Source organism: Boeremia exigua (assembly GCF_020726555.1).
Source record: "Boeremia exigua strain MPI-SDFR-AT-0100 chromosome Unknown C7974scaffold_3, whole genome shotgun sequence".
Classification (NCBI taxonomy): Eukaryota; Fungi; Ascomycota; class Dothideomycetes; order Pleosporales; family Didymellaceae; genus Boeremia; species Boeremia exigua.
In genome coordinates this window covers 2,925,310-2,940,040 of record NW_025763520.1, presented here as the reverse complement: position 1 = coordinate 2,940,040, position 14,731 = coordinate 2,925,310, and the positions used below count along the sequence as shown (strand labels likewise).

The 14,731-nt window shown below is 57.5% G+C and overlaps 8 protein-coding genes across 8 annotated transcripts; 5 read left to right on the top strand and 3 right to left on the bottom strand.

Annotated features, from left to right (window-relative positions):
• The first annotated feature begins 150 nt into the window (after window positions 1–150).
• On the top strand, window positions 151–1,620 carry C7974DRAFT_139212 (uncharacterized protein). Its single transcript, XM_046135548.1, has 5 exons — window positions 151–398; window positions 446–589; window positions 639–692; window positions 742–1,039; window positions 1,095–1,620. The coding sequence occupies exons 1-5, from the start codon at window positions 249–251 to the stop codon at window positions 1,559–1,561; spliced, it is 1,113 nt and encodes a 370-aa protein (XP_046000838.1). The 5' UTR covers window positions 151–248; the 3' UTR covers window positions 1,562–1,620.
• Window positions 1,621–2,180: 560 nt separating this feature from the next.
• C7974DRAFT_432263 (major facilitator superfamily domain-containing protein) lies at window positions 2,181–3,823 on the top strand (the record flags this gene model as incomplete). Its single annotated transcript, XM_046144839.1, has 3 exons — window positions 2,181–2,244; window positions 2,295–3,552; window positions 3,742–3,823. The coding sequence occupies 3 exons, from the start codon at window positions 2,181–2,183 to the stop codon at window positions 3,821–3,823; spliced, it is 1,404 nt and encodes a 467-aa protein (XP_046000837.1).
• A 1,424-nt stretch (window positions 3,824–5,247) lies between these two features.
• Window positions 5,248–6,099, top strand: C7974DRAFT_410766 (uncharacterized protein; the record flags this gene model as incomplete). The annotated part of the gene is made up of 2 exons (XM_046143495.1): window positions 5,248–5,312; window positions 5,364–6,099. The coding sequence occupies 2 exons, from the start codon at window positions 5,248–5,250 to the stop codon at window positions 6,097–6,099; spliced, it is 801 nt and encodes a 266-aa protein (XP_046000836.1).
• Window positions 6,100–6,184: 85 nt separating this feature from the next.
• C7974DRAFT_306034 (benzoate 4-monooxygenase cytochrome-like protein P450) lies at window positions 6,185–7,880 on the bottom strand (the record flags this gene model as incomplete). Its single annotated transcript, XM_046138058.1, has 3 exons — window positions 6,185–7,078; window positions 7,124–7,747; window positions 7,797–7,880. 3 exons carry the CDS (start codon window positions 7,878–7,880, stop codon window positions 6,185–6,187), a joined length of 1,602 nt encoding a protein of 533 aa, XP_046000835.1.
• A 1,005-nt stretch (window positions 7,881–8,885) lies between these two features.
• Window positions 8,886–10,333, bottom strand: C7974DRAFT_410764 (uncharacterized protein; the record flags this gene model as incomplete). The annotated part of the gene is made up of 2 exons (XM_046143494.1): window positions 8,886–10,022; window positions 10,070–10,333. The coding sequence occupies 2 exons, from the start codon at window positions 10,331–10,333 to the stop codon at window positions 8,886–8,888; spliced, it is 1,401 nt and encodes a 466-aa protein (XP_046000834.1).
• A 1,006-nt stretch (window positions 10,334–11,339) lies between these two features.
• On the top strand, window positions 11,340–12,005 carry C7974DRAFT_373995 (uncharacterized protein; the record flags this gene model as incomplete). Its single annotated transcript, XM_046140135.1, has 1 exon — window positions 11,340–12,005. The coding sequence occupies one exon, from the start codon at window positions 11,340–11,342 to the stop codon at window positions 12,003–12,005; it is 666 nt and encodes a 221-aa protein (XP_046000833.1).
• Window positions 12,006–12,422: 417 nt separating this feature from the next.
• Window positions 12,423–13,117, top strand: C7974DRAFT_139164 (uncharacterized protein). Its single transcript, XM_046135546.1, has one exon. The coding sequence runs from the start codon at window positions 12,621–12,623 to the stop codon at window positions 12,972–12,974; it is 354 nt and encodes a 117-aa protein (XP_046000832.1). The 5' UTR covers window positions 12,423–12,620; the 3' UTR covers window positions 12,975–13,117.
• On the bottom strand, window positions 12,811–14,287 carry C7974DRAFT_331410 (uncharacterized protein). The gene is made up of 2 exons (XM_046139097.1): window positions 14,228–14,287; window positions 12,811–14,177 (listed from the first exon to the last, which is right to left on the bottom strand). The coding sequence occupies exons 1-2, from the start codon at window positions 14,259–14,261 to the stop codon at window positions 13,261–13,263; spliced, it is 951 nt and encodes a 316-aa protein (XP_046000831.1). The 5' UTR covers window positions 14,262–14,287; the 3' UTR covers window positions 12,811–13,260.
• Between the last annotated feature and the right edge of the window lie 444 nt (window positions 14,288–14,731).

The window sequence follows — 14,731 nt, the reverse complement described above, 5'->3', positions numbered from 1 at the left end:
ACTCACGCGCAGGCTTCTGAATCCGGTGGGCTCGACTGTCGAGGCAACGAATAAAGTATGCGAGCTCCACATCTACAGCCAATCAGCGTCCGCTACGTTGAGAATCTCAGGCAGTGCTGGGTCACCGCCCACTGTCATGCATGCAAAGCCACCTTGGCTTGGGAGCCCAAAGCTGTTGATCATCAACCTTTAAATGCTGGATAACCCCGGATTTCGATGATTCAAAGTACTCTCACTAGTTCGTAAACATGGCAGAAGTTCCACCTCCAGCGCCGGCTCCTCCACCAGCGGTCTCGGCGTTGGCCTTGATCCCGCCCCCTTCGGTCGGGTCGCTTACATATCGCGAACGGCTGGCACAGTTCAGAATCTTGGAAGAGAAAAGGCTTGAGCTTATTGAGGTAGCTGATCTTGATGATTACATACTACAACACCTAAGATCCAGCAGGAACTACTTGACAAACTCGAGAAGACCGAAGCACGACTTGCACAGACTGAGCTAGACCTCAACTCCGAACAAAACGTTCGTCGAACACTGCAGGCTGAGGCTCACGAAGCGAAGACTAGGGAAGAAGCACTGGCGCTGAAGCAGGTCAGTCTAGCCGCACTCGGCTAGCTTTACAGATGCTTACCAGCAACAGTCTAAACGTCCATTCGTACTAGTCCTTATCGATGTAGATGCAGAAGGCTTCCTTGTCAGTATCACTCTATACTTGTGACAGGGATGATGCTAAACCCTATTAGTTCCAAGACAAGTACACCACAAGGAAAGCTCAAGGCGGCGAGGCTTTGGCTGACGAGCTACTACTCCGAACCCGAGAGTACCTAAGACCACAGTTCGAAGATGCAGACAGCCTGGACATCATCGTTCGTGTGTATGCAAACCTCGAAGGCCTTGCAAAGTACCTGGTACGACAGGACAAGATCAGCAACCTAGGATCTTTGCGTGCCATGTCGACGTCTTTCAGTGGACGAATGGCAAGTTTCGACTTCGTGGACGTCGGTGTTGGTAAAGAGGGCAACTCTGGACGGAAGATTCGAGGTATATCAACTCGCCAGACTCTTTCTCTAAAACGACCTGGGCTTACAACTTGCAGAAAACCTCGCATTTTTCACAGCGAACTGCCATCTGCGGCATGTAATCGTTGGCTGTTCGCCAGTCGACCTCCCAGCTGCGCTTCTATCTTCACTTCCTCTAGAGAAAGTCACTCTGATCGAATCTACGCCACTACCATCCGCACTCACCACATTGCCTCTGAAGGTCACGAAGTACTCCACTGTGTTCCCGCCCCCGCCATCACCCAAGGCTCCGCCCGGGCGACAAACAGGCCGCAACGGACCACAGCTTCAGCTCATGCAACAGGAAGACGACAACGGAGGCCAGACATGGCTTGTCATTCAACCCGAGCGAAGCGACAGCCGAGGCCATCGTGACCACCGTGACCATCGTGACTCTAAGAGGAGGGGCAGGAGCGAAGACGAAGCGTCCAATATCAGCATATCGATCGGTCCAGACAACAGCGTCAGTGTTGATAGTGGGCACAGCAGGCGGGTCATGAGGTAGTGGTACTCAGGTACCATGACTCGGTCAACTAAAAGTCAGTCAGCGACGGCACGGGGTTTGTTAGCACATGTAGATTGGCGGCATAGCATAGCGAAGCGTAGCATTGATTTTGAGCGACTCAAAAAATGGAAGGGCGTAGACACAGGCATACAACGCATAACGCGATCATGAGAAGAGCATTTGTGACTATCAAGCAATGAAGGTACCGGTCGAGTTGTGGGCACCTGAGCTCTCCTACTCCTATTGCACTGCGGACGCGCATATCCATCCTGCAGATCATCGCCTCAAAGTCGAAGTACCGAGGAGATGTTGCCGCGCTAGTACAGCCTTGGGAGATGTGCATCAATCCTCACGCGGAGCACGTCATTCGCTAGCCAATCGAATGCGAGGCGCTTATCCGACATCGCCCATCGTCCATCTTGCGTGCAATACCAAGCAACTATTGCGCAAGGATTCATGTCAGTTAAATACTGTTCAAGTTCCGGAATGCTGGAACGTGTCTGTCGCGTACCAGATTCCCGGATACCGCACGTGGGTTCCACGACCTGGACACCAAGCCACAGCTTTGAGGAGACTTGAAAAGGAGGCTTAGTCTCCATTTCCTCACGACAGCTCAAGCATGACCGATCAAAAGCATCATGATGTGCTTGGCGGTGCGCCAACAGAGCATGGCAAGGAGCCCAGTAGGTCTCTCCCCCTCGTCTCGTAACAGCGTCCTGACCAACATCGAAAGTCAAGTGGTACCGCACACCCTTCTACAATGCCACCATCCTTGGCTTCTGCAGTCTCGCAGCTCCCGGACTATGGGGCGCAATGAACTCCCTCGGCGCGGGTGGTGCCCAGAAACCCTACCTGGTCAACACCGCCAACGCGCTGACCTTCTGCCTGATGATAATATCCTGCTGGCTCACATCCTCACTGGTCAAGTACGTCGGCATCAAAGGCGCGCTCGTCGCTGGAACCATTGGCTTTGCGCCGTACAGCGCCGGACTCTACACAAACAACAGGTTTGGGACAGAGTGGCTCGTGCTCCTCGGCGCGGCGCTGTGCGGTATCTCTGCTGGCATCTTCTGGGCGAGTGAGGCGGCGATTGCAATCGCGTATCCAGAGCCGAGGAACAGGGGGAGGATGATTGCGTACTGGATCACCTGGACGTGCGTGGGACGGATTCTCGGCGGGGCGATCAACCTGGGCCTGAACCACGAGCAGAATACCGCAGGAAAGGTCGGTTACACAGTGTACTTGATTTTCATTGGACTGCAGTGCCTTGGTCCTTTCGTCGCGCTGCTGCTGAATCGGCCGGAGAAAGTCCAGCGCTCTGACGGGGTGCCGGTGAAGCTCCAGATCTACGACAACCCATGGCAGGAAATCAAGGCAACAACGAAGACGTTCTTGAATAAAGAATTTTTGTTGCTGGTATTCTGGATCGGACAAGGAGTCTACAGTGAGGCTGTTTACTACACCTATATCGCTCTTTGGTTCAGTGTCCGCGCTCGTTCACTAGGCTCGTTCCTGTCTGGCGTTGTTGCCATCGTGGTCACCAACCTGCTAGGTGCGTGGCTGGACACACACAGCGTAGCGCTGAAGAAGCGAGCGCGCTGGGCCTTTGCAGTCATCATGGTCACACAGGGTACGTGGTGGATCTGGCTCACCATCAACGTCACTCAGTACTCTCAATCTGGTGCTCTCTTTGACTGGGCAGATGAAGGCTTTGGACGTGCATTTGCACCTTTCATCTTCCTTGTTGCAGGCTTCCAGCTAAACTACAACTTCGCATTTTTCTTGATTGGCCAGATCTCGAACAGTCCGCAGGAGACAATACGCCTTGCTGCACTTCTGCGAGGAACCGAGTCAGCCTGGCAGGCGCTTAGCTATGGTTTGAACGCCATTCCGATCTTTGCCACTGTTGGAGGAACGTATTTCAATTTCGGGCTTTGGGCGGTAGCGCTGCTTCCTGCTTGGCTGGTTGTCAAAACCATTGGTGTGAAGCGGTACAACGATGAGGCTGATTGTGGAGGTGTTGAGAGAAGCGCAGAGACGATCGGGGAGAAAGGCAGATCCTAGAGAAGATTTATCATCTGGCAGTTCGACCGGTATGTAACATGACTGGCCCGAGTCTACGCTTTTGCTTTAGTCTTGTGTGATTTGGGAAGGACATCCAGCTGCTCTAGTCGTGCAAGCAAACCTTCATCGATGTTCTTGATCTGTTCGGCCGCATCTGAGGTGATTTCGAACGGCTTCAGCTGCACTCTCTTTCTATGAACCAACTGACCGTCAAGTGCTTTTACTGCTTGCTCAGCACTATCCTTTGTTGAAAAGTCGATGTCCACCATGAAAGTGATGTCGTTCTTCCTATCCTTCTTCCAGACCGGGTTCAACGCTCCCATTGCTTCTATTCCAAACGGACCAAAGTGCTCGTCGATGATATTCTTTCTGTAAACGTTGGCAGATCTGCCGGCGAGCTGCTTCTTATTGTACCAGCCGGGGTTCTCTACGTAGAGGCAGTATCGCCGACCGTCGAGGAGGGGCTGGATAGCCTGAGACGGAGTATCGGCATCATAGAAAAAGAGCCGGTCATGTTTTTGAAATCCAGAATCCCAGTAAAACTTCTCGTCTAGGGGACGAATCGTCAAGGCACGACCAGACATCGTCCGGCCATGCAAGGCCTTGGTAGCTTGCTGTGCTTGCTCCTCGCTTGCCAGCTCGACAAACGCGGTACCGTCGCCTCTGAACGTGAAGCGGTCAATGCGGAATTGCAGCCTCTTGCTGGAAACTGTCAGTAAGGCACGTGACTCTGAAGCAGCCCGCTGCGATCACATCCTGCTGAGTGACACTCACACATCGACCCCGACGTCGCCAAGTAGCTTCTCGATATCAGCGGGTACAGTCAACGCAGGTAGCCTGAAGATTGCGATCGATCGTAGGTGGCTTCCCGAAGCCGAGGCTAGGGCAGCTGATGGCGGAGTTTCCGCTCCGTTCTCCAGCGTCTGGGTGAACTCTCCGCGAAATCGTGCGCTTGAAGAGAATTGTTGTCTTGGGGCTGCAGCGACAATGCGCAGTATCGAACCAGTGGCGCGGTGCATCGTGAGGCCTCTGGGAAGCGCGAAGCGGCTCTGCGCGAGGACCCTTGACACTGCCATCACCGTCGAGGTCGCTTTACAATATCGTGCCCGAAATCTTCACTATGGAACAGAATGAATCTCGAACTCCTCAGAATGTCAAGGTGTTTTGTTGATGGCAAGATGGAAAAGTTCGTTGTCGTCAGTGCCAAGACCATACCTATCGATACGCACGGTCGCGCTTGCTCATCTTGCGAGAGTAATAGTAGCATCCATCACCACTCTTTAAGCACATTTTTTTCTCCTTTGGACCTCATCGTGCTCATCATGGTCAGATCTCTTAGAGTTCTGGCGCGGAGTGCAACCGTCGCCAGGCAATTGATCGCGCCAGAAGCAGCTGTGACGGCAACATTGACATCCTGCTATCGTCAGACGCCCTGTATACGGCGTAGTACGCATACCAGCAACCTCTCCAGTACGGCTACTGCCAATGAGAATCCTGTCCAGCCCATTTCTACCATCGAGGCTTCCAGTCCATTGTCTCCCATTGAAGGACCTGCTAGCAAGCCTCTCCGGCACCACAATAGCTTCGGATTCACTGAAACTGAACTTCCACATCTCGTCCATATGAAACTACCTCGAACCGTACGGGAACCCGATGTCAAAGCTTTACTCACCAGAGCCAAATTGGAGTAAGTCAATGTTCGAGTCCCGCTCCTCGCAGTCTGCTAATGCACTCACAGTGCTCAAATCAATATGACTTACCACTTCCGAACGGGCAAGCCCAGGGACTACTGTTTTCTAAAGTTTTCTGATGCAAACGAGGTCGGAGCTGCCATTTTCACCTTGTCTCATTTCACCCTCGCTGGTTCTGATCTCAAGCCAGCGAGATTCGGCAATCACTCCGCTCTTCTCGCAGACCCGCACCTATTGGCTGGCTGGTCTCCGTCACCAACGAGTGATCTGAGCTCTCGAGTGATTCGTGAGCCAATCAGGGAGCCTCCAAAGCTCCTAGCTACGATTCTCGCAGAGCAATGGGTTTCATTCACAAGAGTCAAAGATAGTCCGGAAGATCCGACTGAGATCGCACAAGCGTTCTACAAGCGATTCCATCAATTCGACGTCGTAGGTATCTGGCTCGGAAACAGCAAATACAAAGATAAATGCCTCTGTAAAATCCTTTTTGGAAACTCTGCAGACGCAAAGGCGGCTCGCAAAATGTATCTGGAGGGATCGTCCGAGCACAGACCCGGATATGCGAAGATATACAGGGCAGGGCCTGACGACCATCAGAAACTTATCAAGTATCGAAGTTCTTTGCCCAAAGATCTGCCTGCGGCTGAGGTCGGCGATCTTTTGGAAGAGAAGTATAGGCAACTGCACATGACGCCTGAAGACGTCCAACGCTGGAAAGACTACCCGACCCCGGAGTCCGCTGTCGGGTGTAAAGGTGGAAAACCCACAGTGGAAGCTGTATGACTTGGCGCTCAGTATCTTCCTGCGGAGTTTCACCACATTGTGTCGACTGTATGACGACTCATTTGTGTACATTACTATTCGAACTTCAAATTCTAGCCCGGAACTGCAACATCGGTCCGTCCTTCTTACTTGCAAAAACGTCCTGGATCTGGTACTCTGTAGCCCTCGTCCTCCCGACTTCCAGATCCTTGCTGCCAGCACCCAGTGTCGTCCCAGGAGCGAGCCTCAGATCGTAGAGATACAGAACCCTCGCGATCGTGACCGTCAGCTCGACGTACGCAAGGCCCTTGCCAATGCATCCCCGCGGTCCGATGCTGAAGGGGTTGAATGCCGACTGCGCAGCAGGCAGGCTGCTGTGCATGGGGTTGGCCGACGCGTCGGCGAGCCAGCGTTCGGGAACGTAGTCGAACGGCTGGGGGAAGTATTCCGCGTTGTGATGGATGGTGTAGATCGGCACGCCCACGTCAACGCCGGCCGGGATGTGTTTACCATCGATCTCCATACCGCCCGGCAGGACCTGGCGGGGAAGGGCACCGGCGACGGGTGGCGTCATGCGCATCGTCTCGTCGATGCAGGCCTTCAAGTATGCGCAGCTGCTCAGCTTGGGGCTGGTGACGATCTCCTCGACATCCGAGAAGGTCTCGCGGATGACCCGGCACAGCTTCTCCAGAACCTGGGGGTTGTGTGCCAGGTAGAAGAAAGTGCCAGACATCGCGGTCGATGTGGTGTCAGAGCCGGCAATAATCAGCAAGTTCGACTCGCCCCACAACTCGTTCACGGTGAAGCCCTCGCCCGTCTCTGCATCCTTCGCGTTCAGCAAGTAGTAGAAGAAGTCCTTGCGGTCAGCCTCGAGACCCAGCTTCGTGCGCTCCATCGACTGTCCCTTGCTGTACTGCATGTACTGCGCGCGCTGGCCAGCAATCTTGCGGAAGAACAGCTTATCCAAGTGCCAGTTGTGGATGGTCAGATGTGTACCGCACTGCCTCTGTCAGCAAGATCCCGTCCACAGGCTCACTCCACTTACAATCAGATGCCTGTGCGCCGCATTTCCCACCAGCTGCGTCGCAAAGCGGTTCACGGGGCTCTCCAGCATGCCAAACGCCTTGCCAAACACCAAATCGCCCATGATATCAAACACCAACCACTCGCACCAATGCGCCGCGTTCCACGCGCCCTTCCACTCACCATCCCCCGCCTTCTCACCCGGCACACGCGCCTCGCTGCGGCCCAGCAACTCGCACCCCACCCGTACATTCGCAATAATGTACTTCTCCAGACTGCGAATCGCCGCATCGCTAAACGCGGAGCTCATGACCCTGCGCTTGCGCGCATGCTGCGCCTTATCAATAGCCGAGTGCACACTGACCGCAGCGGGGGTGCTGGGAAACGCCTTGTAGAAATCCGCCTTCTTGACGTTACTACGGAAGCCGTAGATAGTCTTCAGCCCGGACGCGGTGTTGACCGACAGCAGGTTGGGGCCCAGGCGCACGTACGGCCCGTAGCGCGCGTGCGCGGCGTGGAAGGCCAGGTGCCGCGAGCCCTTGTACGCGTAGTAGGCCAGGTAGATGTCGGTGATTTTGGCGAGCGGGGGGCCCGGGTAGGAGGCCAGCGGGTGCAGGGTCAGGCGGTAGACGACGACGAAGAGGATCTGGGCTGTTAGTTTGGGATCGCGGGGGCAGGTGGTGGAGTGGTCGTACCCAGAGTCCCAGCGCGCCGGACACGGTCGAGAGCAGCAGCACCGGCGACGAGGCCACGGCCCACGCGAGCCCGAAGATCTCCATCGCGGGTGTGTGTTGCGTAGCTTGCGTAGCTTGCGTAGCGTTCGTAGCGGTCGTAGCAGTCGTAGCAGTCGTAGCGATCGTATAGAAAAGATATCGAGTGTTATTGCATTGGCACACAGCTTTCACACAATGAACCGTACCAAACCCAAGTTCAAACCCAAGTCCAAAAACAGAATCTAACAGACTCAGCACCCTCCCTCCCAAGCCATCCCTCTTATACTCCTCCGCCTCCCCACCTTCCCTACCCATCCTCCGCGACCTTCCCTCCGTGCCCTTCCCTCCGCCATCCGCACCCCCAATATCCCGTCCCTCCCATTGCAGAATCCTAGCGCAACGGTCCCTAGCGCACCGCACCCTCGTGACGCAAAATCACTAAGCATTACCTAGCATCAGCACCCCAGCGCAGAAAAAAGCTGACGCCGGATCGCGCAGGCAGCGCGCGCTCGCGTCTTAACACAGCAGTGCGCAGTGTCTGGGCGCACGGTGCTGGGCGGTGGTATCCGCGTACGGCCGGGTGGGCGCGGCACGGGGCGGCTAGGAAAGCACGTGCGCAGCTGCAAATCCTGTAAGCGGTGATGGTCACGTGGGGAAGCCGGCGGATAGAGGCGCGGCGGGCGGCGGATAGCGCAGCGGAATCAACTGCACACTGCGCTGCGCTGCACGAGGCGCGGTGGGGCGCGCGGATACTGGCTGCACCGCTGTGTTGGGGTGGATACACAGTACTGGACACATGAGTAATGTGAATTGGGGGACGGGGAGTGGCTGGGCATGTGCTGTGTGCAAGGCGTGGGCGAGCGGTCAACAGCGCTGAATAGCTTGCCGTCACACCACGTCGTATCAAGACCGCGGTTCGAGCACTAGCTACAGGTTTAGGAGTCACGTATACACGCAGTCTCATCCACACGTATATCAACCCTGAAGTCTACTGTCCAAAAAGTCTAGTATTCAGAATGTCTATAATGTAGTCTATAAAGGAGCGGCGGAACGGGAATACAATACAATTGTTCAGGTATCGATGAGCGGCTCCGACGGCAGCGGTTTCTCGGGCAGCGGCTTGGTGGGCAGCGGCTTCATGCGCTCGGCCTGCCAGGCAGAGCTTGCGCGCGGCGCCGAGTCGAACGAGTCTCTGTAGTCGCTGCGGAAGTCGGCGGTGGAGGTCGTGGAGGGCGTGGTGGCGGGGGAGCGGTCGGTGAAGTGCGCGCGTGAGGTCCACGGGGTTTGCTCGCTCCACTGGCCGTGCTCGCTCCACTGGCCTTGCTCGTCCCAGTGGTCGTCGTCGTCGTCGCTGCGGTCCTGGTTGAGCTGGCTGTAGACGGCGTCGATGCCCTTCCAGCGCGCGAGGCCGCTCTGCTGCTTGGCGAACAGCCACAGGCTGTGCACGATGCGCAGGGCGATGAAGCCGCCGACGATGCTGCCGAGGATGATGAACACCAGCCCGACAAAGGTCGAGTGGAAGACGCGGCCGACCCAGTTGCGCAGCGTGCCCTTCTTGCCCCAGACGCTCCACTCGTCGCTGAGGTACACCAGCTCGCCCTCGGCCTTCCACACGTCGCCGCCGAAAAAGCGCCTGATGGTGCCGAAGAAGCCCAGCGAGGGCGAGGCGAACTCGAAGCGCCGCATCACGTGCTCGACTTTGGCGATCTCAAGATCGTAGTCCTCGCCGTCGCTGGAGGAGCCGAACAGGCCGCCGTCCTGCGAGTTGTGCTTCTTGATCGTCTTGCCACGCACGAGCTGGCCCGCGACCACGATGTGCAGCGCCTTGCGGTCCGGGTCGTCGAGCTTCCAGGCCGGCGTGCTGGCGCTGGCGACGGCACTGCGGCCGCCGACAGGGTCGAAGACGACGTCCCAGTAGCGGATGCCGGCGTCAGCCTCCTCACGCTGGATGTGGGCCGAGTAGGAGAAGTCGGCGAACATGCGGGCGAGGGGCAGGGCGCACCATTCTGTGCAGTCGGAGCTGATCTTGCCGGTGCAGGTCGGGTCGGAGCAGGCGGCGGCGGCGGAGAGGTTCGTGTACGAGACGCCGGGGTGGAGCAGCGGGACGGCGATGTGCGGCGGGCTGGGGATCGTGGCGAGCAGCGGGAAGATCTTCTTGCCGTTGAGGTACAGCGAGCGAGTGTCGTTGGCGAGGGTCACGTTGAAGAACTGCGGCGGTTAGAACTAACAACAGAAAGCGGCAGGCACGGGCTCACAAGCTCCTGGTCGCCGTGTGTGACGCGGGTCTCCGGCTTGCCGTCGTCCTCCGCATTCCTCGTCTCGGCGTAGGGGCAGTCCTTGCATGCGATCGTCGACCAGTACGCCCGCCCGGGTGTCACTGGGACGACGCCGTCGATCGTCTCCGAGCACTTCTGCGGGGCGTCCGCTTTGCTGCAGCCGGCGAAGTCGAAGTCGAGGTCGTCCTGCGCCAGCGCCGACGAGAGCAGGAACGGAACGAGTGACAGCCCGAGAACGCGCATCTTGGGCGGATGGGAGCAGGTGAGGATCGGTGAGCCTGAGCTGGAGATCAGCCGTCGCCTAGCCGCACGCCAGGGGTCTAGCGCTCCAGGCGGGTCCGCTAGTTGCAGTGGTGAGCCCGCGGATGCGCCTGGCCAGGAACGCTCAACCGTCAACCAGCCTTGTGCGAGGACCACACATGAACTTCTCGCATCGCAGACTCGCATCGCAGCCTCGCAAGGCGCACTCGCCGTGGATAGTAACAGATAACGACGCCCCGGATGACTGACCATGATCTCGTGGACCGCCTCGTGCTCCGCCCCTCTTGGCTGGCCGGTGAAGCCACTGGGAGAACTTCCACGAGTAGACTCACGATAGACAGATAGACACGTTAGATATAAAAGTACATCATCTCCTTCATGCACCGACAGACCCACATACTCCAAACTCATCTCATCATGTCTGCTCCAGCCCCCACCACGGCTCCCACCGCCACCGAAGCCACAAAGGAGAAGGACACCGTCGCCGAGACGATTGCCTACGCCCGCCGCACCTACAAGGGCAACCACCCTGACGCAAAGACCTTCGAGCCCGAGAAGTACGTTCTGGAGTTTCTGTATTGGCATGTGCTGACTTCGCAGTAATGGCGCGGTCAAGAAGTTCTTCAACAACGTGAGCCACACGCTCATGTCCAATCGCTATGGAGGATCGTGAGCAGGGCAAGCCATCTCGCAAGCCATCTTTTTACGTCTCCAGAGCCTTACGTCTTGATAGCTCTATATCTCGATAGCGAGCACCTAATCTAATCCATCATATTTCAGTCGTTCTCTGTATAAGTAACAAGCCAAGCCCCCCACTTCCGCTGACGTTGTACCTCTCTGTCCGCCCGCCTTGCACCCGGCCTCCTGCACCGCTGTCCTCTCCACTTTCTTTATATCGCCGTCTTGTACCCGGCCTCCCATGCTGCTATAACTCACAACGCCCATCACTTAGGTCCAATTAACTCCCACCTCTCACACACTTAGCGCAATGCCTGCCACCCAGCCCACCCCGCCCGACTCCATCAACACGTCCAAACTGAGCGAGCCCATCACAATGTCCGCAGATCAAAAATCCGCATCCAGCTCCAGCTCCACAGAAGCCAGCACCGCAGAAGCCAGCGCCAAGAATGCAAACGACATGGAAGCCATGACCTCAGAAGCCCTTAACCCAGAGGCCAAGCCCGTAAAAGCAAGCAGCGATACTACAGAAGCCAGCACCGACACTGCAGAAGCCAGCACCGGCAGCACGCCAGCCACCACCCACGTCCCCACCGCCCCAAGCCCCAACACCCCAGCCGCCCAACCCACCGCCCCTCCCCTCCCACCTCTACCCCCCTTCCTCCTCCGCCCAGCCCAGGGACCCAAAATCACCCAACCCCTCCCTCACCCACCCTTGCACCCCATCCCGGCACAACCCACCCAGCCAACCCCCGACACAGACGACACGTCCTTCAACCTCACCCTCGACCTCAACCTCGACTTCACCGACGCCGGGGAACTCACACACTGCCCCTTCGACCCCACGCTGGCCCCGGACTATGTCTGGGCGCCGGGCGAGAAGGAGGCCGAGGAGAAGCGGTGGGCGGCGCTGAGCAGGGATGCTCTGAGGGGGATTAGGCGGGATTTCGGGTTGGGCGAGGGGGCGAAACTGTGATTTGGGGATGTGGTCTGATGTGAAGGGGTGGGGAGGTGGTTGATGCTGGAATGCTGGGATGCTGCGATAGGTGTGAGGTGTGTCCGCTGTCACTTGTCTGACGGACTCAATAGACGTGTGTGCAGGGTTCGCGGGGATCAGGATGCATACTACTGTTATATCCCGTGCTAGCACGAGCGGTGTAGTAGCAGTATGTGCCCCGCCGCTGCGGTTCCACATTACATTACATGGAATTACCCAGCAGTCTTGTGTTTCACAGTAACAGCAAGTCGCACAGAAGGCGTGTGTCGTGTGTTGAGCGCCCGCTCTCGTGGACCCGGTGACGTCACGCTTCTCCGCATTTCGAGGAGGATAAATCACAGCGAGCGCTGGCTGGTGCGAGGAATAATCACACACGCACTTCACACTTCACACGTTTCTTCCTAGGCTATAAATTTGCTGCTATTGTATCTTGGTTTTTGAACTGCAGCACGACACTACAGCCTTCACGCTACGGTCTTCACTCCACAGCCTCCATACCTAGGTATCAAACCACACACCACCACACACCACCACACACCACCACACAATACCACACAATACCACAACACAACTCCACAACACAACCCCACCAAAATGCCAACCTTCTCCCAAACCTTCTCCTCAACCTCCAGCACCATAAACGGCCGCACCACATCCCGCACCCACGCCTCCGTGACCGACAGCACCGGTACGCGCGTGCACACCACGAGCCAGGACGCCGGCCAGCCGCTGCGGGAGGAGTCGTATCAGGTTGATGGGCGGGGGAGGAGGGTTGAAGGCGGGGGCGGGGGTGGGGGAGGTGCGGGGAGAATTGAAGGTGCGGGCAGGATCGAGGATGTGACGGATGCGGAGGCGAAGAGGGAGGAGATGGAGCGGCAGAAGGAGAATGATAGGTTGTATGAGGAGAGGATGGAGGAGGAGTATGCTAAGCGGGAGGGTGGTGCTTAGGGGGAGTGTGGGATTTAGGGGAGTGTGGGATTTAGGGGTGTGGGGTTTAAGGGAGTGTGAGGTTTCTTACTGAGGTCTAAGTTCGTACTGTGTTGATGCTGTGGTCTAGCATGTACAAGTCACGATGTTCAATTTCCGTCTGCGGGTTTCATACTGTGGAGTCCACATCACGGCTTCCACACTACGTCTTCTACACCACGCCTTCTACACCACGCCTTCTACACCACGCCTTCTACACCACGCCTTCTACACCACCTCTTCCCACCACCAGCTCACCTCCAAGACACTACGGCTTCCCCGCCCACGCTCTTGTAAGATACTCCTCGACCCCCTGAAACTCCACCTCAGGGAACCTCTCATTCCACTCGCGCCCGACCTCCCACGCGCCCTCCAAAATCGCGCCGAAGAACTGAAGCACAAACATCCTAGACCACTCCTCGCGCTCCTCGTCCCGCACAATCGGATGCTGCACCTGCGGCACCCACTCGACATCCAGCACCCCCCTCCTGATATCCTCGCCCTTGACATGCTCAACCACCCACTCGCCGCCCCTGATCCGCCGCCCCAGCGCAAGCAGCTCGTTCGTCGTCATCCGACACCCCTGCACCCCGCCGACAGCGGGCCACACCCGCTCATCTCTCAGCGCGAGATCGAGAATCTTAGATACATCCCCCGACGCCGTCAGTACTAACGGCTGGTCCCCCCCATCCAACACAATCGCCCTCCGCGCCCCGAAATCCACGAAAAACGGCCAAGTGAACAGCCCCCCCGGCGCATGCGGATGCGCGAAATAGTCCAGGAAGATGCTCGGCTGGAACGCGCAGGTCTGCATTCCCAACCCCCCTTCGCGCGCGTTTAAGTCTGCGAGGTGCGCCGCCAAAGCGTCCTTGCCCGCGTACGCCGCCACGCCCGAGCCGTGCCGCAGCCCCCACTCCGCGGGCGCGAAGCGGCGCACGCGCGCGGCGCGGCACGCGGCGATGAGGGCGCGCTGCGCGGCGTTGGAGGGGTCGAGGTGCACGACTAGGAAGGAGAGGCAGGCGTCGAAGCCGGTCAGCGCGGCGGTTAGGGCGGGGAGGTCTGAGTAATCCACCGTTTTGTAGTGGAAGCCCGGAACGGGGGTTTTGGGGGTTGGCGGGGAGGAGCGGGTTAGCACGGTGATGGAGTGGGAGGACGCGAGGGGCGCGAGAAGGGTCGTGGCGACGTCTGTGGGGGGTGAGTACACGAAAGAAGGCTGGGGGGAGGGGCGCGGGTACTCCCGGTGCCGCCTGCGACGGCGATTTTGACCATTTTGGGGGGAGGGGGTGGGTGTAAGATGAGGGAGGGTTTAAGGTTCAATTGAAGTTGAGTGCACCGTTGATAGATGTATCATCGCGGGGCTCTTTCACCGCCGGGCAGGTCGGGCCGATGGCGACGGCTGGAGCTCCACATCGAGACCGGGGGGGTTCGAGGTTTCGTGCTCGTTGTGCAGAGTCGAAGTTGCACTTTGTTGAAGTCGCACCTGTTCGCAGAGTGCTGAAGTGGTATATCTCGGCGCTAGCGGAGTTAGCGAAGAATGTCAGAGGGCGAGGAGAACTTACGCATGACTCGCAGGCTTGCGGGGTGTGTGACAAACTTTCGTGGCGTCTGTCAGATCGAACAGAGTTCGTTGCTTCATCACACAACATCCGTCACCAAGGGTGTGCAATAATTCACTCCGTTTGGTGAGCTGAGGTAAGCACACCACCAGAGCGCAACAACGTAAGCTACTCACCTGATCT